Source organism: Sciurus carolinensis, chromosome 4 (assembly GCF_902686445.1).
Source record: "Sciurus carolinensis chromosome 4, mSciCar1.2, whole genome shotgun sequence".
In the NCBI taxonomy this organism is placed as follows: domain Eukaryota; kingdom Metazoa; phylum Chordata; class Mammalia; order Rodentia; family Sciuridae; genus Sciurus; species Sciurus carolinensis.
In genome coordinates, this window is record NC_062216.1 from 116,521,479 (window position 1) to 116,544,397 (window position 22,919).

The 22,919-nt window shown below is 44.9% G+C and overlaps 1 protein-coding gene across 8 annotated transcripts; it reads right to left on the reverse strand.

Moving 5' to 3' along the window:
- Positions 1–1,537: 1,537 nt before the first annotated feature.
- Positions 1,538–22,886, reverse strand: Smarcc2 (SWI/SNF related, matrix associated, actin dependent regulator of chromatin subfamily c member 2). Of its 8 annotated transcripts, none has more exons than XM_047548038.1 (30): positions 22,723–22,886; positions 20,584–20,703; positions 19,905–19,990; positions 19,380–19,461; positions 19,188–19,280; positions 18,238–18,307; positions 17,935–18,004; positions 15,951–16,026; positions 15,657–15,788; positions 15,438–15,553; positions 14,937–15,061; positions 13,135–13,194; positions 12,952–12,989; positions 12,578–12,708; positions 12,207–12,278; positions 9,267–9,380; positions 8,653–8,806; positions 7,841–7,933; positions 7,490–7,606; positions 7,336–7,398; positions 6,709–6,967; positions 6,342–6,503; positions 6,027–6,091; positions 5,696–5,828; positions 5,449–5,615; positions 4,725–4,859; positions 3,301–3,682; positions 2,938–3,021; positions 2,596–2,661; positions 1,538–2,047 (listed from the first exon to the last, which is right to left on the reverse strand). In XM_047548038.1, exons 1-30 carry the CDS (start codon positions 22,831–22,833, stop codon positions 1,971–1,973), a joined length of 3,453 nt encoding a protein of 1,150 aa, XP_047403994.1. In that variant the 5' UTR covers positions 22,834–22,886; the 3' UTR covers positions 1,538–1,970. The 8 variants fall into 8 exon arrangements, with proteins under 8 accessions (XP_047403994.1, XP_047403993.1, XP_047403990.1 ...); XM_047548037.1 differs by having other exon boundaries at positions 7,490–7,609; positions 22,723–22,885; XM_047548034.1 differs by having other exon boundaries at positions 2,596–3,021.
- Positions 22,887–22,919: the final 33 nt, after the last annotated feature.

Genomic DNA, 22,919 nt, shown 5'->3' on the forward strand with positions numbered 1-22,919 from the left:
TTGAAATGCTGGCCCCATTTATCCATGTTGCAAAGGCAACCCCCCTGGGGATCAGGAAAATGATAAGTCCCTATTGGACTATTGTTTTGCTTTTTTTTTTTTTTTTTTTTTCCCCTTTTGCAGGGGAGGTTATCCTTCAGTTCCATTCCATGTCAGGGATATGGAATATCTTCTAGCTTTTAGGCTCCTTAAACCCATCCCCCATCCTCCCAAGCACTGAAGGTCTTTTGTGGGGGAGCCTGGGAGTGTTGACTAGAGCCAAAGCCAAGCCATGTTAGCACTTCCTGAGTCTGTCCATCACACTGGCAGGGCTGGGGGCCAATAACAACAGAAGCGAGGGACTGCCCTCTCCCTAATAAGGGAAGGAATGAAGCCACTACTTCTAAAGGATAAAGATACAAAATCTCTATGTTATGAGCATGTCCTTCCAAGTTTTAAGCAGCTATTTTTAGGGCAGGTGAGAGCCTCTGCTGCTACAGCAATACCCAGCTTGACAGCTAGGCTGCCTTCAGTGGATAGGCGCACAGTGTTTATAGGTCCTGTGGCTTGCAAAGTCCCTCTCCAGCCCCGCGAATGCCCCTGTGAGGGACTCCAGGAATGCTGCCCCCAGTCCGATCCCCCTGCCTAACAGCCACAGTAAGAGAACACAGAGGCATCCACAAGAAGGAACTGAAAGCAAATTAATTTATAAAAAAAAAAAAAAAAAGAAAAGAAAAGAAAAGAAAAAAGCAAGAAAAAAGAAAAAGAAGAAAAGAGAAAATTTACAGGAAACTTTGAACAGAAGAAAGGTGCCAAGACGCACAGGAAGAGAAACATGGGGACATGAGGAACAAAGAGTCTGGTAGGAGGAACCAAGAACCTGCGTAGAGCCTGGAATCCCACTTGCCTCCATGTGGGGGACAGGGGGACTGGAATGGGGAGGTACTGGAAACCAGGGAGCAGAGCCAACCTGTGATATTCCCAAACCTGTGTCCTCATTTGGAGAAAGCCTACCCATCAGTGAGCTTCTGCCAGTCTTGGTGGTAGAGGGCAAAGGTTTGGGGAGTGACCCACCCCAAGTCTTAAGAAGGAGGTGCTTAAGTGCTTTTCGAAATCTTCAGGTTTTAAAAAGTTCCCATCGTCTTAGAGCTCCCCTTTCCATGCCTTGTAGGAGCTCATGGATACAACCCAGAGAAGGGAGGAAGAACAGCTCCTAGTGCCCTTTCTTCTTCTCTTACCTACCACAGGAATCCCCCCAAAATTATTTCCCCACCAAATACACATACGCTGACATCAACTAAGCAGGTGACTTTTAAAACAAACACAAAACTGACATTCAGAGGGAAAGGGATCAGTGGCTGAGTTGGGGCAGCCTAAACAGCAACACTGAGGAAGCAGGAGAGATGGGTACGAATGATCAGGCAGTGGGTGAGGGGAGCTGACTCAATTACTCCCAAGGGACTTGGGGTGAGAGGTCTGGAACCTTACTCTATCCCCAGAGCTCTCCCCAGAACCATAATTCCCCTTTCTTAAAACTTACCCTCCCCCCTCAAAAAAGTGTAAAAGTTGATTGTTTTTTAGTGGGCTAAAGGGAGCTCCAATGTGGCTTTTTAAAATCTTCCTTTCGAAGGGCTTAATTTTTTTTTTTTTATCTGTAAAAAATGCAGTAGTTTTGAGGGGGTGCACCCTTAGAAGTGGTTAAGTAGAACCTTGTATAAACACCCTTCCCCAGCTCTTCCTTTGAGGGCAGCTTTCCCATCCCATTCTCTCTCCCAGACATTAGAAACATCTTTTAAACAGAAGTCCTTGAGTAATCCAATATAAAAGTACATGCCTCGGCTGGGCATGGAAGGGGCTGGAGGGGCAGGAGGAGCTTTCCTTACGTAGTGATGAACTCTCCAGCTGGGGAAGGGTCCCAGTGGTGGGGGAGGGCTGTTCCTGGAACTGTGATCTCCATGGGGGGTAAGGGGGAGAGATGTCTGGCTGGATCCTCACTGTGGAGGTGGCACAGGGGTGACTGTCCCTGGACTTGGGGCTGTGGGGTCTGGAGGCAGGGGGGTGCCTGGGTCTGTGGAGAAAAGGAAGAGGAATCAGTTGGAATAAGCAGAAGGATTCAGACCCAGGCTCCACACACACGAACCAGGCATGGCATGCAGTGGGTGGGTAGATGAATGAGGTACCCACAGTGCACAACTTCCTTTTCCTAATACCCTCTTCTAGCTCACACTGGGAAAAACTGATACACCCTAAATCATCTTCTTGCCCCCAAAGGAATTCTAAATGGGGCACTGAATGTGATGGGAACAAACAAAGGATGCTAATCATCATGCAAACAGACAGCTGTTTTTCAAGTTTACGACTGAGATGTTCTCTGTCACAGGACTCCTCCGTGACCCACCAGTGAAAGGCCCCAACGTCATCCCAGAGGTGGCAGCTGCCAGGTTGGGGAATGGTGGAGGACAGCCAGAAAGGCCCTTCCTCCTGTATTCTAATTTTACTAGAGTGTTCAAAAAAAGATTGTGGAAATTCTAGTACCTGACCCCTTCCCCACCAGCCCTCCCTCCCTCCATGTGGACCCCTCTCCCTCACCCTTCTCCCCTCCTGGCCCCTTCTCACCTGGCAGTGGGCTGGCACTGGGCAGGAGGTTGCCCTGAACAGCTGCCACAATGGCAGGGCTCTGGGCTGCGGCGGATCCGAGCCCCGGCCCGAGAGGCAAGGAAGATGGCATGGTGGTGGTCGCCGGCAGGTTAGGATGTAGAGGGTTCGCCATGGACACAGGCAGGTTAGGTGGGGGGAGTGTGCCCGGGGCAAACGGGAGATGGTGGTGATGCCCATGCAGGTTAGGAGGAGGGGGAAGGTTAATACTGATGGAGTCAGCTAGACTACCAAATGGGATGATGGATGGAGCAGGAGGAGGAGGAGGCGGCATGCCAAAAGGCAAACCCAAAGGAGCATTACCCGCCACGCCTGGGTGCCCGCTGCCTGGCACTGCCCCTGGCATCATTGAGGGAGGAGTTTGTTGGTTGGGGAACGGTGAGGGGCCTGGCAAAGAGAGAGAGAGGTTAGAGGAGTATAATCTCACTCACCAATTCACTTTCACAGCAAGGACAATCTAGCCACTCCTTGGTGACACCTTCCCTTTTCCTGACACTAGACTAAATGGTAACATTAAAACAAAATTCCAAAGGTCTGGGTTTGGGGAGAAATGCCTGCTGGCTTAAGGACATAACAGAGGTAGGCCCATCTGGAGAAACAGACTAATCCTTATCTCTATGGCCATCAAGTATTCCCTTTGAGCCAGTTCCCAAACCTACCACTTACCATGGGGTCCAGGGGGGGGTACCCCTGGTGGGACTGCCCCAGGCTGGGGAGCTCCAGTTGGTTGTGGCTGCTGTGGCCCTGCAGTTGGTCCTGCCTGCCCAATCTGTTCAGAAGGGCCCAAGCTTCCAGGAGGGGCCCCACTGCCAGCAGGAGCAGGGGCCACAGAGGCTGGAGCCACAGCTAGGCCATGAACTGTGGGTGGCCCAGCAGCCCCTGAGGGGGGTATGGGCTGGGAGCCTGGAGGCAGGGTTGGTGGTGGCTGCTGCTGCTGTTGGTGCATCTGTTGGAAGTGCTGCTGCCGTGCCCTCATCTCTGCATACTTCAGCTGCTCCATGTGGAAGGCTTGTCGGTCGGCTAGGAGCTGCTGCCTCTGATACTCCAGCTGTCAGTGGCAATTAACCATTGTTACTGGATTTTCATAAGACCCCTAGGCAAATGCCTCACCCCCTGCTTTGTCTTCTCAAAGTCCTCATCTCTATACTGGTGCTTCCCCAAATCTAACCCTTGTGCTTCCTCTGTCCTCCCCATTTCACCTCCTGTAAATTCCATGACTTTTTTGTCTCCTGGCTGCCCACGTCACTTCTCACTGCATTCTAGTTACTCTAGTGGTAGCCCTGCCTCATTTGAGCCCCAAAACTTTGAACTTATCATTACCTTGATTTGGAAAATGTTTCCAGTTCTTTTTGTCAACTGAAGTTCTTTTCTTCCTTCAAAATTAGCTAGAAACTTGCTGTTTTTAGGAAGCTCTCCCTCAATTCACTAGCCTCTGAGCTTTGACTTTATTCTGTGATTTTCAGGACTATATCCTGGATATGAAACCTTTCGATTTGAATTGGTCAGATACTTTAAGCATTAACTGTTTCTGATGTCTCCATATTGTACATTTGATGTCTCCAACTAAAATTCTGAGGGTAGGATCCCTATCTTCTATTTCTTTTAAAGTTCACTCAGAAACAAATGAGTTCAATATCCTGTCTGGCCCATTCCCTTTCCAAGTTCATGTCCTAGATCTGAAATCCCCAACCTCTCATCATCTCTTCAACCCATTTGATAACTTGGCAAAGATTTATTGAGTCTACTATGGGCCAAACCAAACTTTGTTCTAGGACCTGGAGATACAACCAAAAAGCCTTACCAGCATCTCTGCTCCACAGAGTTGACTTTTGTAGAACCTCAGTCTACAGCTTCATGTATAAGGCCACTTTTCCATAACTGCCTGAGACTGGCTCTCTCTGTCCTGACCTGCCCCTCTCCCTTTTGCTTTGGAGCCTCATCATTCTCAGGCTTTCTACCCCTCTCTTCACTTTTCTCTCTCTCTCATACACGCATACACACCTTGCCCCTCCAATTCTAAACTGAAGCACAGTTCAGTCTCCAGATGTAGTTCCAAGCTCCTGATGACCCACTAAGGAGAGGCTACTCACTGCTTCCCGCTCCCGGTCCATTATCGTCTCCAACTCCTCAAAGTGCCGGAGTTTGATCTCCAACTTTTTCATCTGGGTCTCCACTAGCAGGGCCACCAAAGATTTGATCTTTCTCTCCTCAACAGCAGCCAAGTGCTAGACAAGGAGAGGTGATATAGTATGTCAAGGGGAGGACCCAGCTGCAGACATTTCTGGGGATATAGGGTAGGGTAGATGCTGGTAGGTTAAAGAATGAACTTGTCTGGGCATGGTGGCACATGCCTATAATCCCAGTAACTCAGAGGACTGAGGCAGGAGGACTGCAGGTTCAAGGCCAGCATTAGTAACTTAGGGACACATTATCTCATAAATAAAAAAATAAAACAGGTTGGGAATGTAGCTCAGTGAGAAAGTACTCCTGGGTCAATCCCCAGTACCAAAACAAACAAACAAACCCCATATTCTGTGGTCACAACCCAGGCTTGATTTAAAAAACAAAAAACAAAAAACAAAAAACAAAAAAATAGCATGAAGAAAAATAGAATGACAAATAGAAGACAAATAATTACAGGGTTGGAAATAGGCCCAGTGTTAAGAGATTTAAAATGCTTAAAGCAGAGATGACTAACTCTCAGGATAAAAAAAAGGAAATTGTTTAACAGATGAGTAAGGAAGGATTTCCTCTAAGTGAAGTAAATAGAAAAGTGGGTCACTTCTTTGCAGGATCTTTGGGAACTGGTCTCACCTTGGCTTTCACTGCAGCGGCAGCCAGGGCAGCAGCGGCTGCAGTGGAGAGGTTGCCCTCACCAATGTCCCGCTCCACCTTTGTCTTCCTTTCCCCCTCTGACTCCACCACTTCCTTCAATACTTCCTCCTGCCCTTCCTTTGGTTCCTTCTCCTTCTCAGAATCAACTGGACCAGGATAAGAGCTGAGTTAGCCCTATAGCTTTACATCTCTTTCAGTACCCATGCCCACCATTCAGGATGCTCACCTATCGGGTCCCCATCACTCTTCTCTGACTCCTTCTCACTGTCACCTTCTTTTCCTTTCTCTTCATCCTTCTTGGGAATCTCACTTGTTTTCTCCTTTGCTTCCTCCTCTACAACCCCTCCTTCTCGGGTTTCCTGAAGTCCCAGTAGAAGAAAAGAAAGATATTAGGGGCTGGGGAAACTAGCTCTCACACAAAGGGCACAGACTGGGGACTGACTTTACTCCTCCTTCAGAGTGATCTGGCTCCAGGAGACTGCCCTGCCACCAGCTTTCCCATCACCACCGAGCTGCGCCTGGCACCCCCTCCCAGCTCGAGGTCAATCCTTCTATACCTTGGGCTCCTTCTTTTCATCTGTGGCCTGGCCCTCTGCCCGTGCCTCATCAGTCCCGCTCTCCTCTGGGCCCAAGGGGAAAGGAAAAGAAAGGGGAGGCATCAAAGTGTGTGAAAAACACTTTCCAACAGCCCTTTACCAGACAAAACCTCAGTGAGAGGACCAGTAGTAGCCAAAGCCCCTAACATGAAACCCCACCAATTCTCTCACTGGTATTGTGCTCTAATGCCACCGTGGAGCAGGGCAACACAGGGATGGCAGGTGGCTCTGACTCTTGGGCAAAGGGGAGAAAACTAGAAACCTGCCAGGCCTTACCAATGCGCTCAGGCTCATCAGAGGTGGTTCCTGCAATTCCACTGCTTTCCAGACCAAAAGCTGGATCTGCCTTGCCTGTCACTTTGGCTGCCTCTTCCACTTTCCGAACATGGGCCTCCACCAAGGCTGTGGGCACCTCTTCTTTCATTTTGGAAAACTCTTCTGTAAGACCCAGGGAGATAAGGCTGAGACAACTCAGGTGGGCAGTTCTGGCTATACCTATGAAAGTTCCCACACAAGCCCAGCTTTTCTTCTAAGACCAGCATGGAGCCTAGACAGGTGCCTAAGCTGAGATAAGCAAGGCAGCCAGACTTCTGAGGGTTTCAAAGCAAACTAAGAAGGCTGAGACACTCCCAACCCCAAATACCTAGAGCTGACTTTGCAGCAGCAGAGGCGACTCGGGGATCGACGACAGAGGCCAGGAAGGCAACAGTGCTCATGACAGGGTTGCCCGACTGACTGAAGGGGATAGGCTGGTAGGCCAGGGGGCCCAAGGAGGCCTCTGAGTCCTCCAGGTACGGGTCTTCAATGGGAAGTCGAAGAAAATGCAAGATACATTCGTCCTGCGTGCGGCTTCCCACATGCTCGGATACTTTGTTCCAGTCATCCTTGTACATTTCCAGGGCCTGGTGGTAGTGGTGGAGACACAACTCCATTTACTTAGCCACTTTCTTGAAGGTCAACTCCCCCATCCTACTAAGGGCAGCTGGCTTCAAAGCTCTCTGTGTTCTGGGTTTTTGAATACTTTGCTGGGTCCAAAGGGAATCTCCAAGTAGCACTGAGAAAGGATATGAAGTTAGTAAAATGGTCCAAATCCTTGGTCTGGAGCTGTTCCTGGGCAGATGCCATGGGCAGCAGGATGGGGGAGACTAGGGCACAATTCTTCTCTGCTCACAGCAGATTCCACAAACTCTCATCACTAATAACAAGCATGGCTGGCACCCCAGCCACTTCTGCTTTTGTAGCAGAATTCTCCTTTCCTTGTCCCAATTACCTCCAGGAGTAGCAGGGTTTCCTGTTCTGTCCACTCCCGAGTGGCACTGGCTGCAGCTTTGCTCTACAGGAGAAACATGGTCGGGTCAGGAGAAAGGAGCCTGGGACCTGTGAGGAGGAAGGGTCCTCTACCCCAGGTCAGCCACAACTCATACCTTGGAGGGAACATTCTTCTTTGTGTACATGTCTGTGCGCAGTCCAAAGTTCTGCATGTCTGTCGGTTTCTCTTTGCCTTTGTCAGGAAAGTTGAGCATTTGTTGGGAAGCAGAGCTCTGCTATTTGTGGAGGGGAAAGAAAGAGGTGAGTGGAGGTGACCAAGGGGGCCAGGGGTAGACAGAAAGAGAAAACAGACAGAAGGAGCTTCCTTCCCAAAGTCAGGGATGCCCTGGGTGGGACTTCCTCCCTCACTGCTGTAGTTCCTCTGCTCTCATGTCTCTTCTTCCCGGGCAGAGGCCCCCCCATAAAGGGGCAAATAAGAAGCCCAGCGGGGTCTGCACCCCACCTACCAGCTCTGGCTTGCCCTTAGCCGTCTCTGGCACCAGGTCATCCAGCTCTTTGCCCTTCCGCCCAGCCTTGGTATCAGCATCAACCTGGCGGCCCTGGGGGACAGAGCTTGGTGTCATGGAGGCTGGGCAGGAAATGGCCAGGCCAAGGCCCTGGAGGCCTCAAAACCAAATGCTGGGCAGTCCACAAGCTCTGGGGGCATTCATGCCACTGTTCCAAGCTCCCTCCATGATTAATTACACATGTAATTGGCATGATATTCACTTATATTAACATATATCTTTACAGGTTCTCTTAGGAGCTGGACAATTATGTTCAAATCTTAGATCTGATACTCTGTGACCTTGGGCAAGCCACATAGCCTTTCTCCTCCTAAATTTTGTAATGGGTGAAATGGAAATGTAAAAAAAAAAACAAAAACAAAACAAAAAAAATGGAGGTGGTAGTGATTATGAGGCAAAAATGAAAAAATGTGGAAATATGACAAAATCTTAAAAGTTCGCACAAGTTAATTTTGAGATATTAATTCTGAGACATTTTTCTCTATCTGCTTCATCCCCTACATTAGCCTGTCTGCTTCCTGAGGACAAGAAATGACTCTTCTCCCTCAGCAAGGCCTCATGGCCTTAAATACTGAGGCCGAGAGAGGTTGCTAAACACATAGAGCTGATTCCTGTGACCCTGTGCATACCATGGAAAAGGAAGAAGCCTCAGAAAATTTCTGAAACATTATCCTATAAAACCAGAAAAAGAAAAGTCCAAAGAAACCCAATCTTACCCACCCCAACCCTGTCCCCACAGCCCCTCACCCTACCTGAGGGGTCTTGGGCTGCAGAGGTACCAGCCCTGATGGCGTGTCAGCCAAGACATGGAAGTGAGAAGTGGGTGGAGGCCCCATTGGGGTTGGTCGACTCTCAGCATCCACCTGGTAGTTAATAAGACCCCACTGTTCTAGGAAGGCATGGACCCTGTGAGAAGAAAGGCAGAGTCAGTGTTACACAGGATAGTCAGAATTGTGCACAAGGAGGAGAGCTGGAGGCATAAAGCTCCCTCTCCACCTTGCTCTGTTCTTTGTTCATTCTACTCCCATCATTCCCAACATCTAAACACCAGTGACACCTAAGCACATACTCTAGTCTGAATGCCACTCCATAGCAACAACCAAATAAATGCAACTATCATAGCAACTACCAACTCTTCCTTAATGGCTAGTAAAATTGAACCACTGTCTTTCAACTACAGACATGTTCTTTTTATTCTACATTTCCAATCCCTCAAGTCACAGTCCCTTAACCTATCCTGGGTCTTTCTCTAGAGGTACTTTCTCCTGCTGATTCCCCTATGTTCCTTACATGCATTTCTAGTTCTGCCAAGACATCCACAAGGAAACATCCTCCCATACCCTTTTGCCTTAGCTGTAAGACCCACCTCATGATGGCACAGACGTCACCTGCCAGGTTCCGACGGCAGGCAGTAGAGGTGAGATATTCCTGAGGGTTTAGTCGATAAGTGTCAATCATGAAGTTTCGATAGGCCAGGTAGCTTACAAGGGACAGAGAGAACAAGAAGAAAAATAAACGTTGGGTGAGGGCTGAAGGGTAGGAAAAATGATAAGAGAACAATTGACCCAGGTGAAGATGTAGCTCAGTGGTTAAACATTTGCCTAGGATGTGTGAGGCCTTGGGTTCAATCCCTAGCACCGCAACAAGAACAAAACTAATGACCCATTCTGTGTGAGAATAATGGAAAAGAGTAGATTATTTGAGTCAATAAATATTGAGTGTCTCTCCATATCATGTACAACCACAAGAATGGCAAGTTATACTCCATGTATGTATAATATGTCAAAATACCTTCTACTGTCATGTATAACTAAAAAGAACAAATAAAAAATTTAAAAAATACTGAGTGTCTCCTATATGCTAAATGAAAGGAATTCAAACTTTTTTACATTTTCCTTGATGCATGTATATATTTATTCATTCATTCATTCTTTTTTTTTGGCACAAGGAATTTGGAACCCAGGGGCACTTAACCACTGAATCACATTCCCAGACCTTTTTTATATTTTATTTAGAGACAGGATCTCAAAATTGCTGAGGCTGGCTTTGAACTCAAAATCCTCATGCTTCAACATCCCAAGCTATTGGGATCACAGGCATGCTCCACTGTGCCCAGCCTTATTTTTTTGTTTAGGGTGCTAGGGATTGAATCTAAGAGTGTTCTACAACTGAGTTATGTTCCCAAACCATTTTTTTTTTTTTTTTTAAATTTTGAGACAGTGTCTTGCTAAGTTCCTGAGGTTGGCCTCAAATTTGCGGTCCTTCTGCCTGTCTCCTGAGTTGCTGGGATTACAGGTGAGTACCAACCCACCCAGCTATGTCCCCAACTCTTTTTACTTTTTTTTTTTTTTTTTGGGTGCTGGGGATCGAACCCAGGGCCTTGTGCTTGCAAGGCAAGCACTCTACCAACTGAGCTATCTCCCCAGCCCCTCTTTTTACTTTTTGAGACAGGATCTTACTAAGTTACCAACACGCTTGGCTTTGTTGGATATTTTTAATTAAATGAATTATTTCTTTAGATATGTTTGGGAATGTTTCACCCAACTTTCAAATACGGAATCTAAAGGTAAGAAAGCTCAGATGTTAAAGTTTTTATCCATACATCCAGCATGATAGTCAGCATGATTCCAGAGAAAGACTTTAGGATTTGAAGTTAGAAAGATCTACATTCAAATTCCCATTCTACTATGATAGTCTTGGCAAGTTACTTCCTTCTTTGTAACCTGGGACTCCTCTCTGTAAAATGAAATGTCCACTGAGGATTAAAGAGATCTGTATAGTACTAGTACAGTGTCTGTTATTTTGTAGGAGCTCAAAAATTAGTAGCTATTATAAGGTACAGTGTAAAGTTTGAGAAAACAAGCCAGACTAAAGGATGCGAATCCTGGTTTTACTACTTAGAGACTGTGTGACCTTACCTGCAAGTGACTGTAGATGTCTACACCCTAGTTTCTTAATCTGTAAACTGGAGGTGATAATAGTAACCACTCCTGAGGTTAATGTAAAGATTAAATTAATTGCTGGGTACAGTATAGTATAATCCAGCAATTTGTGAGGCTAAGGCAAAAGGATCAAAAGTTAGAAGCCAGCTTGGGCAAGTTAGTGATACCCATCTCGAAATACAGAAAACTTTTAAGAGGAGCTGAGAATGGCCAGGCACGTTGGTGCATACCTGTAATCCCAGCAACTTGGAAGGTTAAGACAAGAGGATTGTAAGTTCAAAGTCAGTCTCAGCAATTTAGTGAGGCACTAGGCAACTTAAAGAGACCCTGTCTCAAAAAATAGAAAAAGGGCTGGGGATGTGGCTCAGTGGTTAAGTGCCCCTGGGTTCATTCCTGGTACAAAAAAAACAAAACAAAACAAAACAAAACAAAGGGCTGAGGACTTAACTCAGTGGTAGAGTGCTTATCTAGCAAGAATGAGGCCCTGGGTTCAATCCCCAATATGTTAAAAAAAAAAAGAAAAGAAAAAACCTGGCCGTTGTGGTGTACACCTGTGTTCCCAATGACTCAGGAGCCCGAGGCAGGAGGACCACAAGTTGAAGGGCAGACCCTGCCTCCAAGACAGGCATGGTAATACACATCTGTAATCTCAGAGACTTGGGAGGCTGAGGCAGGATTGTACATTCAAGGTCAGCCTGGGCAACTTAGCAAGACACTCTCTCAAAAAATAAAAAGGGCTGGGGATATGGGTCAGTGGCAGATTCCCTGGTTCTCATCCACCTCATCATGTATCTACTCTGAAGTACCCATAACCACAGAACACTGCCAAATCTCATCTAAAACCAAACAGTTTGACACAAGTCAAACCTTAAAGGAGATAAAGCCTTCTGAGCCCCAAGTCTGTAGTTTATATAATATTTCTCTCCCAGAGAACACTCTTCATCTCTTAATTCACAGGCTCTTTTTCCCTTGGTTCCTTATCTTGTTTTTCCTAGCAAAATCTACTCTCAGAAACCACCCTGACAGTACACATTTTCCCTTTAGTCAAAGCTATTGCCTATGGTAGGGTTATATGTAATTTTTGGATTTAAAAGCTCTGTACCCCATTAATGGGGTACAGAATTTGAAGCACTGCAACAGGTATTTGTTTTATACAAGAGTACACTTAGTATCATCCTTGGGTAAACACTGAAGAATATACATCTAAATGTAGGGCTACAGCAGATATCATATTTTCATAAGCATAACACAATGCCTGGGGCAGATGAAATTCAAGAAAAGTTTGCTAAACTGAACAGTTCTGGATAAGGAAGGGTGAATGGGGACAGAAGAAGAAATAAAATCATGAGCTGAAATTTCCTTACATCTCTGGAGTCTTGGACTTATTCTTGCCATTAAAGAACTCAGGAAGAGCCCTCCGCTCAATGGCATGAACACTGCAAAAGAAGACAAAATGTATTCAGAAGGTGCTGGGGAAGGAATAGGAGCCCAAAAGGGAGGAACAGTCTACAAGGTGGGGTAGACAAACAGTTCAAAACTAGGAAGAAATGAGAAATAAGAATTTTCCACCAGGGCCAGAGGACTCAAAAAGAAATCAGGAGCTCTTCTAAAACTGAAGCATACGCTGATCTCTCTCACAGAATAAATAACTTGTTTGGATAAGATGGGGGGAAAAACAACCCACTAACCCCTAGAAGAAGGAAAATAAGGATTCAGTGGGAAACCGGAATAATACCTGTTGTAGTCAAACCAGGCAGCATAGCTAGGAATGATGATGTGATGGGTCTGCTCAGTCACATTGTCCTCATGCAGGTCTGGATTCTTGGTCTGCTCCCCCTTGTTCCCCGTACTGCTCTCATCCTCATCCTATGAGTACGGAGGCTGCTGGACACTCAGCTTTCCCACTTTCCCCCAGCAACCCTCTAATGCTCCACAGCCCAGGAATGTGGACACTAATGATGGGTGATGGGTTGAGCATCATGGGCCCCAGGACACGGAAGGGGTCAGAGATTTGAGCAACAGCTAGGATTAGTCTATGGAGGTAGAAGGAACTTATAATCACAAATCAGAATCACATAGAGAGGTAGGGCCTCTCTAAACTGGCTCCACCTTGCCCGTGGTCTCCATGCCTTCATCTTCCTGCTCATCTGAAAGAGAAAGACAGCAAGATATAAGGCTGGAGCCCACTTAGGAGTAAGAGGGTCCTACTGGAGAGCTTGTTGGGTTATGGGAAGGTGGTAGCTGAGCCCTACCAGCGCCTCACGTCTGCCTTGTTGCAGCTCCCCATCTTACCCAGGTCAGTCATGGTGCCTCCTTTGACTGGGGCTGACTCCGAGTCCTTCTTAGTGTTGACTGCCAGAAGAAAAAGTCATTTAATCAGACACTGCCAAAATCAATCTCTCACCCCTCCACTATTAATAGTTCTAGAGATCTCACTTTCTCTAATAATTTTCTCCATCTGTTCACAAAATACACTAACTCCCTCTGGTCACAATCATTCTAGGGCTTGAAACTCACTTGCTACTTTAACCATTTCTTAACCCAAAATTCAATTAACTTCTTTATGTATATTTAAAAGTCATTTTTGTCTTTGATAGATCCTTATCTCCATTTACATATCTATAAACTCACTTTTTAAAAAAATTTTTTTAGTTGTAGATGGACACAAATCCTTTATTTATTTATTTTTATGTGGTGCTGAGGATCGAAACCAGTGCCTTAAGAGTGCTAGGCAAGTGCTCTACCACTGGGCTTCAACTCCAGCTCCTAAATTCACTTACTCTTAGTGAACTCAGACAGAGTCTAAATCAAGTCACTTTGTAGAGGAGTGGCTATATTAAAAATATTTTTTGACCCTTCTTTTTTTTTGTGGTGCTGAACCCAAGGTCTTATACATGCTAGGCAAACACAACCACTAAACCTCATCCCCAGCCTACTATGACTATGATCCTGTGATCTTGAGCTATCCCCTTCTGCTTTTTTTTTTTTTTTTTTTGGTGCTGGGGATTGAACCCAGCCTCATGGGTGATAGGAACATGCTCTTCTACTGAGCTATACTCCCAGACCTCAAAAAATTTTGAAAGCAGAGGATAGTTTCCTGAACTAAATTTATATACAAAATCTTGGGAGAAAACATAGGTACAGAGGTGAGCTGATTTGAGGAGGGAAGAGTGGGGAACACTTCTCAGCAGCTTTCCAAACGCTACCCCTCGAATTTATTTCTGGAATATTTGGGACTAGTTCATGAAGAACAGATTATAAACCAGTATTACAGAGCAATGGTCTTGGAAGTTGGGTTCTCCCATAGGACACAAAGGGATGATTCACTTTAGGATCATCTACAGTAAGAAACTATTAGAAATTCTCTTTATATTTGTTTTTATTATCCTTTACATTTTTTCATTTTTAAAAAATTTTTCTTTTAGTTGTAGATGGATTAGATGGATACAACACCTTTATTTTATTTACTCTTTTTTTTTTTTTGCGGTGCTGGGGATTGAACCCAGGGCCTTGTGCTTGCAAGGCAAGCACTCTACCAACTGAGCTATCTCCCCAGCCCCTATTTACTCATTTTTATGTGGTGCTGAGTATGGAACCCAGTGCCTCACATACGCTAGGCAAGCGCTCTACCACTGAACTTCTACTGCAGACCCTTCATCTTTTTTTTTTTTTTTTTTTTTTTTAGATAATACTTGCATGTGTTTTATAATGGTCCCAAAGTAGTGGCTTAGTAGTACATGTACATGTAAGGGTTAGAGATATAGCTTAGCTCTAGAGTATATGCCCAGCAAATGTGAGGTCCTGGATTTGATCCCCAGGACTGCACCAAAAAAGAAAAAGAAAAGAAAAAAAAAAAGAGTGAGAGTTTGGAGACAACTATTACTAGGCACAAAACAAGTCCACAATCAGATATGAATGTGAAGTGAGAGGATTTTCTGTGGTAATGATATCAATTTTACTAACCAGCTAGATTGAAGGGAAAGCAACTCTAGACCTGGAGTTAAACCTGGGAAATCATCCCACTCAGAAGTTTGGCATAGTAGTGGTAGGACAGGCAGTGGATATGGGTCCCAGGAGCTTGGCGTGGTCTATACCTGTTTTGGGCAGTGTCACCTCTTCTACATTGGGGACTGGAGAGGGCTCATCCATATCCTTTGTCAGGTCTTCTTGCTCCTCCTCTCTGTGGCCACGCTTTGACTTGGTGTAAGGTGTTGAGGGACTGGGAAGGAAAGAAAGTGAAAGAGAATCTGGTCATCCTTGCACAAAGTGCCCCTGGAAGTTGGAGTTCAAGTGAAAAGGAACTAGAGAATCCCAAGGGTAGAGCTGAGCACAAAAAGAAATCAGTAACTTCAGAGTGATGGGAGATGGCAAAGCCTTTTAATTTGGTGATTAAGACCTTTTTTAAGCTTACTGGTGGCTGGGATTAGAACTAACAACTGGGTCCTTAAAGATCTCATCCTCTCTCAGGACATCTGCAGAGTTATGGAGTACCCAGGTCAGGGCCCAGTTGATTATAGAAAGGGATTTATCCTTTTTCCCTTTGACATGGTGTTGAAACAACAGTGAAAGTGGGAGCAGATTAAGGGTAAGCATACCCTTTCTTAGCATTTTTCTTCTTAGCTTCTGGGGTTGGTGAAGGAGAGGGGGAGCGCTTTCTCTTCTTATAGTTCCCCCCCTTCTTGTCCCTTCGATCTGAATCTGGGCTATTAACCTGAGGGACAAAGAATTGAGACAAATGTCAGTCTACACTCCTGAGTAAAGATTTGTTCTGAGACTATACTAAGGGCTCCTGGAAGAAAGAATAGAATTTTCACCTCATCTGTCAATGTTTTAGCTGAAATTTTCTTTCGGCGGGAGACAGGATTTTTGTCATCATTTACTTCATAATCTTCTTCATTCATCCATTCATTAAAGGTGTCTGTGTCTAGGATCCATTTAGCATGAACCTAAAGTACAAAGGCATACTATGTTGGAGAGAGCCTACAAATCATAGCTCTGTCTAGGGACCCTTAAGAAAAAAAGTCCAAGAGCACAGAGCCCCTGCTTTACCTCCAGAGTGGTCTATTCCTGGCATTTTTCCTGGGGCTGCAGGTACAAGAAAAACTCACCTTCCTAGGTTTCTCCGGAGTTGGGGCATCTTCCACAGATGCTTCAATTTCACTAGCTGGGATCCATGTATCATAACTGCCAGGAGAAATTAAGTGTGAAGTATAATCAATGGGATGAAGTTGTACAAAAGTAAAGTGCAGATTTTTATCTTTTCCATTTATAAAAAGTAATGGGTTGTTGGCTTATTTTTTGATACAATTATTTTCCTATTAATGTTGGGATTCTTTTCAATATAAAGTAATAGAAGTACATTGTAAAACATTTTAAAAATAGAGAACAGTGATAGATATGCTAATGACCCTAATTTGATCTGTGTACACTGCAAATGTGTGTCAAAATAATACATTGTGGCCAGGTGTGGTGGTGGATGTCTATAATCCCAGCTACTTAGGAGGCTGAGGCAGGAGGATTACAAGTTTGAGGCCAGTCTAGATGAATGTCTCAAAATAAAATAAAGTTTTATTGTATGCTATGTTATTTTATTCTATCTTATAAAAAGGCTCTTTACCACTGAACTACATCTCCAGCCCTTTTTAAATTTTGAGTCAGGGGCTCAGTAAATTACCCAGCCTGGCCTTAAACTTGGAACCCTCCTACCTTAACCTCCCAAGTACCTGGGATTACAGGTGTTTACCACTGTGCCTTGCTCAAAAACTTCTTTTAAAAGGGGTTGTGGTGTAACTCAATGGCAGAGTGCTTACCTAGCATGTGCCAGGCTAGTACTGCAAAACAACAATTATGACAACAAAAAACACTGTACCTACCCCAAGAACATGTACAACTGCAATATGACAAATGAAAATAGACTTTAAAAAGGGGAATGATCCAAGTATGGTGGTGCATGCCTATAATCCCAGCAACTTGGGAGACTGAGGCAAGAGGATTGCAAATTTGAGGCCAGCCTCAGTAACTTAGCAAGATCCTAAGCAACTTAGCAAGACCCTGTTTCAAAATAAAAAATAAGGGCTGGGGATGTATCTCAGTGGTTAAGTGACCCTGGATTCAATCCCAGGGACCAAACAAAAACAAAAACAAAAACAAAAACAAACAAAAAGAATCAACCTAACAACTACCCTTGACATTCAGTATTTATGTTTTTCTTGGAAACTTTCTGTACAAAAATTTGGTTTTATGTAATTGTAATCAGAGTAGATATTATTTTGTTGTGGTTCCTTTGTAATCCTGGAGATAGAACCCAAGCCTCAGTCCCTAGATTTTATTCATTTATTTATTTACTTATTTAAAGATGGGATCTTGCTGTAGGTTTTATGAACTCATGGGCTCAAATAATCCCTTTGCCTTAGCCTCCAGAGTAGCTGGGACTATAGGTCCACACCACTGTGCCTGACTTACATGCTATTTTTTGCCAATATACTCATCCATAAATTATCCATATTATTTTATATACTTTAAAGGTCATATAGTGGCCCACTGAGTAGGTATTCAAATTTGTTGAAACATTTCCTATTGTCAGATTATTTTAACACTTATCAAAAATTATACTGGGGTAGGGCTGGGGTTGTGGCTCAGTGGTAGAGCTGCCTAGCAAGTGTGAGGTACTGGGTTGATTCTCAGCACCACATATAAATAAATTAAATAAAGGTCCATCAACAACTAAAAATTTAAAAATATTCCCTGTCTTAAAAAAAAAAAAAAAAATTATACTGGGGATCTGGGGGTTTAGTTCAGTGGTACAGCATTTGCTTACCTGTCCCAGAACTCAAAAAAAGAAAACCATCCAAAATACGCACACACACACACACACACACACACACACAATCATTTTACACATAAAGCTCAAAATCTTTAGCCTAAGCCTTGTCCAATAAGTCTAAACTTCCCCCAAGACAGAGGTTGGAGAACAAATTAAGTTACCTAAAAATAACCCCCAAAGAGTGCTTTATTGCTCTGCAATATGTTCTAGGATTTCTGGTTCTGGCTCTGGCTCTTGTATGTAAATCTGCCCCAGGAACCCATCCTCACCTGTCAGGATAGTAGCCCCAGTGCAGAAGAACCTGCTTATCCCTCTTCATGACTGGTCGTACCCATTCCTCTGGAGATAGAGACAGAGAAGGGACACAAGTAAGCTAAAGGGGAACACAAAAAATAACTCTGGACAAAAGCCTAACTGAGCACTCTCCTATTGCACCAGAGTACTTGGTAACAGGACCTTAAGATGAGAGAATTCAGGGTTGAAAGGAGTGAGAAGCCCAGGTGCTACATGGTGATCCTTCAACTCCTAGTTCGAGCTATCCACTGCAGTAGCCAGTAAAACCCAGGTCTTACCTTCTTCTAGGTTCCCTGGGACAGGATACACAACATGGGAGGCGTTATTCTTATCTTCAGTGACTGTTCCCTGAATGGCACAAGGAGAAGCAGATATATAAAGTCCTATTTGAATTACTCTTTAGTGTAAATAAACCAATTTAAGATGCAACCACAGATCTGTCTGCCTAATACTCTGCTTAGAGTGGTATTAAAATTAGTTCGTTGTACATACCAGCTGAGGAGCAGAGGTAAACAGCTGGGGTTGTGTTAAAGTAGAAAAATTTTTAAAATTTGCTAAAAAAAAATACCAATACAAATAAAATATTGCTCTAGATAATTCTCTGGATAGATAATCCATACATGGGAAATTTTTAAGTCAACTAAATGTTCATATTAATGACATTTGCTTGTTATTATATAATTCTAAAGAGCTAAGATTTCGTTTATCTAAAATTAGGCAATCTCCAGCTCAGTGGAAGTAGATGCTTCTTCCCCCAGGCCAATTCAATCTCTAGGACTAGAGATCCAAACCTGTCAAGACTGGGAAATGGGAGAAACAGGAAAAGAAAAAAAGGCTCAATGCTTTAACTCTAGTCTGTCAAACAGAGAAAGCCAGCTATGCAGTAGAAAGTGGTACTTTAGGGCTGCTTTTTCTTTTTTCTTTTTAACAATTAAAAAGTACTTTTAATTAGTATTCCTACAATTTCTTTTTAAAATTGTTATTTGTTTATTTTAGTTATATCTAACAGCAGAATGTATTCTGACATATCATACACACATGGAGTATAATTTCACATTTTTCTGGTTGTACATGATGTGGAGTTACACTGGTCATGTATTTATATAAGAACACAGGAAAGTTACATTCGATTCATTCGACTGTCTTTCTCAGGGCTACTTCTTGACATGGAAAATGGCAGGAAAAGAGTCATGGAATGTCTGAAACTGTTCCTGACCTGCCCACTCACCTGGTGTCTCTTGATAATGTCCTTTAATTTCCCCAGTAGTTTAGGTTCAATTTCTGGGCACAGAAAAATGTTAGGTCGAGACAGGCAATTATTCTGTGGGGGAAGAAATAGATGGGATGAGGTTATATGGAAAGAGTCCTCTGGATTCTCACTGAGGGAAGACAATGCATGGGAAAGGTTCCTGAGTAGTACCTGTACCAAGGACTTCTCAATGGTCATGAACATTTCTACATTGCGGTCCATGCGTGATGGATTCTGGAAATCGTAACGCCGCCTTATGAAGAGACGATAATCTAGTGAGTGATGTAGCTCATGTCTGGGGATGAGGTGAGGGTATGTAACTCCTTAACATGGGAAATTAGGAGATACTATTGGTCACAGCTGTTGACAAAATAACCCGAGATCTAGGATTCCTGATCTCAACTCCATAAATCCCTCTATACTTAGTCTAAAAGAGTGAAGAAAAGCTTGAGATGCTGACCTAAGAATCTCTCTTTCTGTATAACATACACACTGATACACATATAGACATAGACACACCCACACTCACTCTTAGAAACTCTTAGCTCTGGCTCCCAACTATTCTGACTGATCTAGCAAAAAAGAGACACACAGTATTTCTACCTGTGTTCCCCCACCCCAGAAAGACTCCAGGGAATCAAAATGGGGGTTTCTCTCTAATCTAAATATAAGAAGCATAGAGATAAGGCATCTCACCATCCCTGGTCACTCTTGAATTTGTAGGCAGCTGCAAGTATGTGGCATAGGGAGCCTCCTGCTTTGAAATCTAGGAAACATTTGATCTATAAAATTCAGACAGGGAAGAAGTAGGTGAGAGTTAAATTGTAAATTTTCTTTATCATTTAAAAATCCTTTCTCAAAAATCCCATGTTGAATTGATCTCCCTCTTAAAGCTGGAATTCTTTAAACCTTGTGACAATATAAAGGGTTATATGGCCAGGAAGAGAAAGAAACCAATATATACAAAGCATCACCTTGTGCCACTTTACTGGGTTACCTCATTTACTATTGCAGAAATTCTACAAGTAGGTATATTAATTTCATCTAGAGATGATTGAACCAAGACACATAAAGGCTGCTCAAGATCACTGAGCCATCAAGTGGCAAAGCCAGGATCTGAATACAAACCTGTGCAAATTCAAATCTTAAATCCTTTTAACCATACCATGAGAGACAAGAGGTAACTTGTTGCACAAACTATTGATAAGGGAATAGTAAATGGGTACTAGACCAAGCCAGCAACACCCTGACCAAGGACAGAGACTGTAAAAAATAGTAACCCAAATTTCAAAAATAAAGAAAATTTCAATTTTTTTTTTACAAATATAATTGCTTCTCTAATTTGGAGGGCTTCACTCCTTGTTTTTGCACTCACCGGCAGTTTAGTGAGCGGTGCATTGCTGACATGTTTGCCAAAAACTTCTTCCTGAAATTGTAGCAACTGTACGACCAGACTAGACAGGGACTTGTTAGTAGGTGGTTCAGCTTGTATATACTGGGAAAAGACAGAGAAAGTAAAGAAAAATAGACCCCAGATAAATAGTCTATCATCTCCCATATTTCTTCCCCAGGGGCTCTGGAAGCATCCAGGACAGAGAAAATGGTGCCTTTCTCTTCCAAAAATTATGGTAGAAAGCAGAGCCTAGAAACTCCTAACCAGAAAACTGGATTCTGCTGCTACCAGCCCAGGCTGCCAGGATTCACACTGACAGTAAGGGAAGTTTCCTACTCTTCCTCAGCTACACTCTGAAATTGGAGTTGCAGGACCCTGTTATCTTGGCACCTGATCTCCAGCTATCAGCACTGAGGGTTGTAAAATTCTAAAACTTTACTGAATTCAGGCCAGAGAAGCAACATCCCTTGGAGCAACATCCATCCCTAAGTGAGGATAACAGTGAATTTCTTAGGGGAACTCTGTGGAAAGCAACAATTACCCTTATAATGTAGCCTAAAGAGAAAGAAGCAAGAAAGTGAGGTAGGACAAACTGAATGAGCGAGCTTGTGCATTTTGCTTCTGTAAGACCTGGGCATAAATGTCTTCATAGGCCCTCCTAGCTGGGAATGACTCCCCAGACTGATAAGGAATGGCAAGATGTCTATTCTGAAGAAAGACAAGCAACCTTGGGCCTTCTTAAACACTTCTATATCACGCTACTTAGCATCCTAGCCTTCTGTTCTAATTTAAAACTGAATTAGGAGACTAACTTTCTCTACCTCTGGACCCTGTTTTCTCCACTCTAATCACAGAGAAAAGGGCACCTCTCGGTGGGAGGCGTAAAGAGATCTGTAAAGCGAAAGGTAAATGACAAAGAGCTAAGAGCATGAAAGATGAACTAGGTCACAAGCTGTCAATACCCCAAGGGCTGGAGTCTAAACCCCCAGATTGATTGATCTCCCCTCAAAAGGTTAAAGGTTTCAGAAGCCTGGAAACTAGAGCTTCACACTTGGGTACAGACAGCTGTTTGTCAGGATTCTGACTCCAGAGAGACCTGGGAGGATCTCAGGGGCAGGCTCATAACCAGGATTAGTGTGGAGTTCTCCTAAATCACCCATCACACTTCTGACAGGCAGCAAAGCTGGGCAGGAAGAACTGGGGAGCTGAAAAAAAGCTAGGAAAAAAACCCCCCAACTGGGGACAGTGAGAAGGAAGAGGCAGGCCATCTCCAGAAAAAACCAGGCCTAGACACAAAGAAGGCATCAGGAAGAGGTCTGGGAGAAGACAGGTAAGGTTTCTTAAGTCTTTTTTTTTTTTTTTTTTGGTTCACTAGTTTATTATCCACAGTTATGAGACTGGGGTGGGGGCTGGAGATATAAAGCTCATCTGTGCCTCTGGACCCCAAACCCAAGGCAATGCTAATCTAGGTTGCGGGTGACTTCTTTGTGAAGCCTAGAACTGATCTTAGAAGGGGCCACTGCCCAGAAACACTCATACCCTGTCCCCCTGAGAGGTTTTGTTGCCCTTTAGATGGAGGCGGAAGGGGGGTGATGAGCCGTGGAGACAGGTGATACCAGGGAGGGGACCCTTTCAGGCTGATGAGCAGTCAACGGCCTGGTCTGTGACTGTTTACCCTCCTGCTTTCATCATCTCTGAACATACACAAAGCACCAGGGAGGCCTTAGCCCCGCTGGTACCTGGCTCCGTGGGGAGCCCCGGCGGGCGCAGTGGCGGGCACACTGGGGGGGAAGGGGAAAGGCGCCCATTCTGCACCCCGTCCACCCCCGGCCCGCAGTCTCTCCCGGGAAAGCGGTGAAGGCGATGGCTAAGGGGAGGGTGGGCTGCTGGCACACGACAGTGGAGAAAAACAGGGGCAGAGGGCACAGCAGTGGGGGCGGGGGTGGGGGTGGAGTGGGGGCGGGGGGGAGGGGCGCGGGCGCGCCAGAGGACACGCTGGGGGGCTGCTGGAGAGGCCGCGGGGAGGGCCGGGGCGGCGGGAGGGTGGGCAGGACCCCGGGGAGCCGCGGGCCGCGCTCCCTTTGTCCCGCCCCCGGCCCTCGCGCGGCCCTGCCCGCGTACCTTCTTGTAGTTCTTGCCGAGCCAGAGCCGCACGTTGTCGAACTGGGTCACCGTGTCCGCGGCCTCGTAGTACTTCACGTTGGGGCCGCCGTCCTTCTTCCGCACCGCCATCTTCTCGGGCTCGGGCCCCACCGCCGCCGCCCGCCCCGCTCAGCTCAGCTCCCGCCTCCTCCGCCTCCTCCTCCGCCCGCCTCCCG

Coding starts and splice junctions, on each gene's coding strand:
- Smarcc2 (XM_047548033.1), bottom strand. CDS start 22,833: ATGGCGGTGCGGAAGAAGGACGGCGGCCCCAACGTGAAGTACTACGAG. Junction 20,704..22,722: donor TCGGCAAGAACTACAAGAAG/GTACGCGGGCAG, acceptor GTCTTTTCCCAG/TATATACAAGCTGAACCACC. Junction 19,991..20,583: donor CACCGCTCACTAAACTGCCG/GTGAGTGCAAAA, acceptor TGAATTTTATAG/ATCAAATGTTTCCTAGATTT.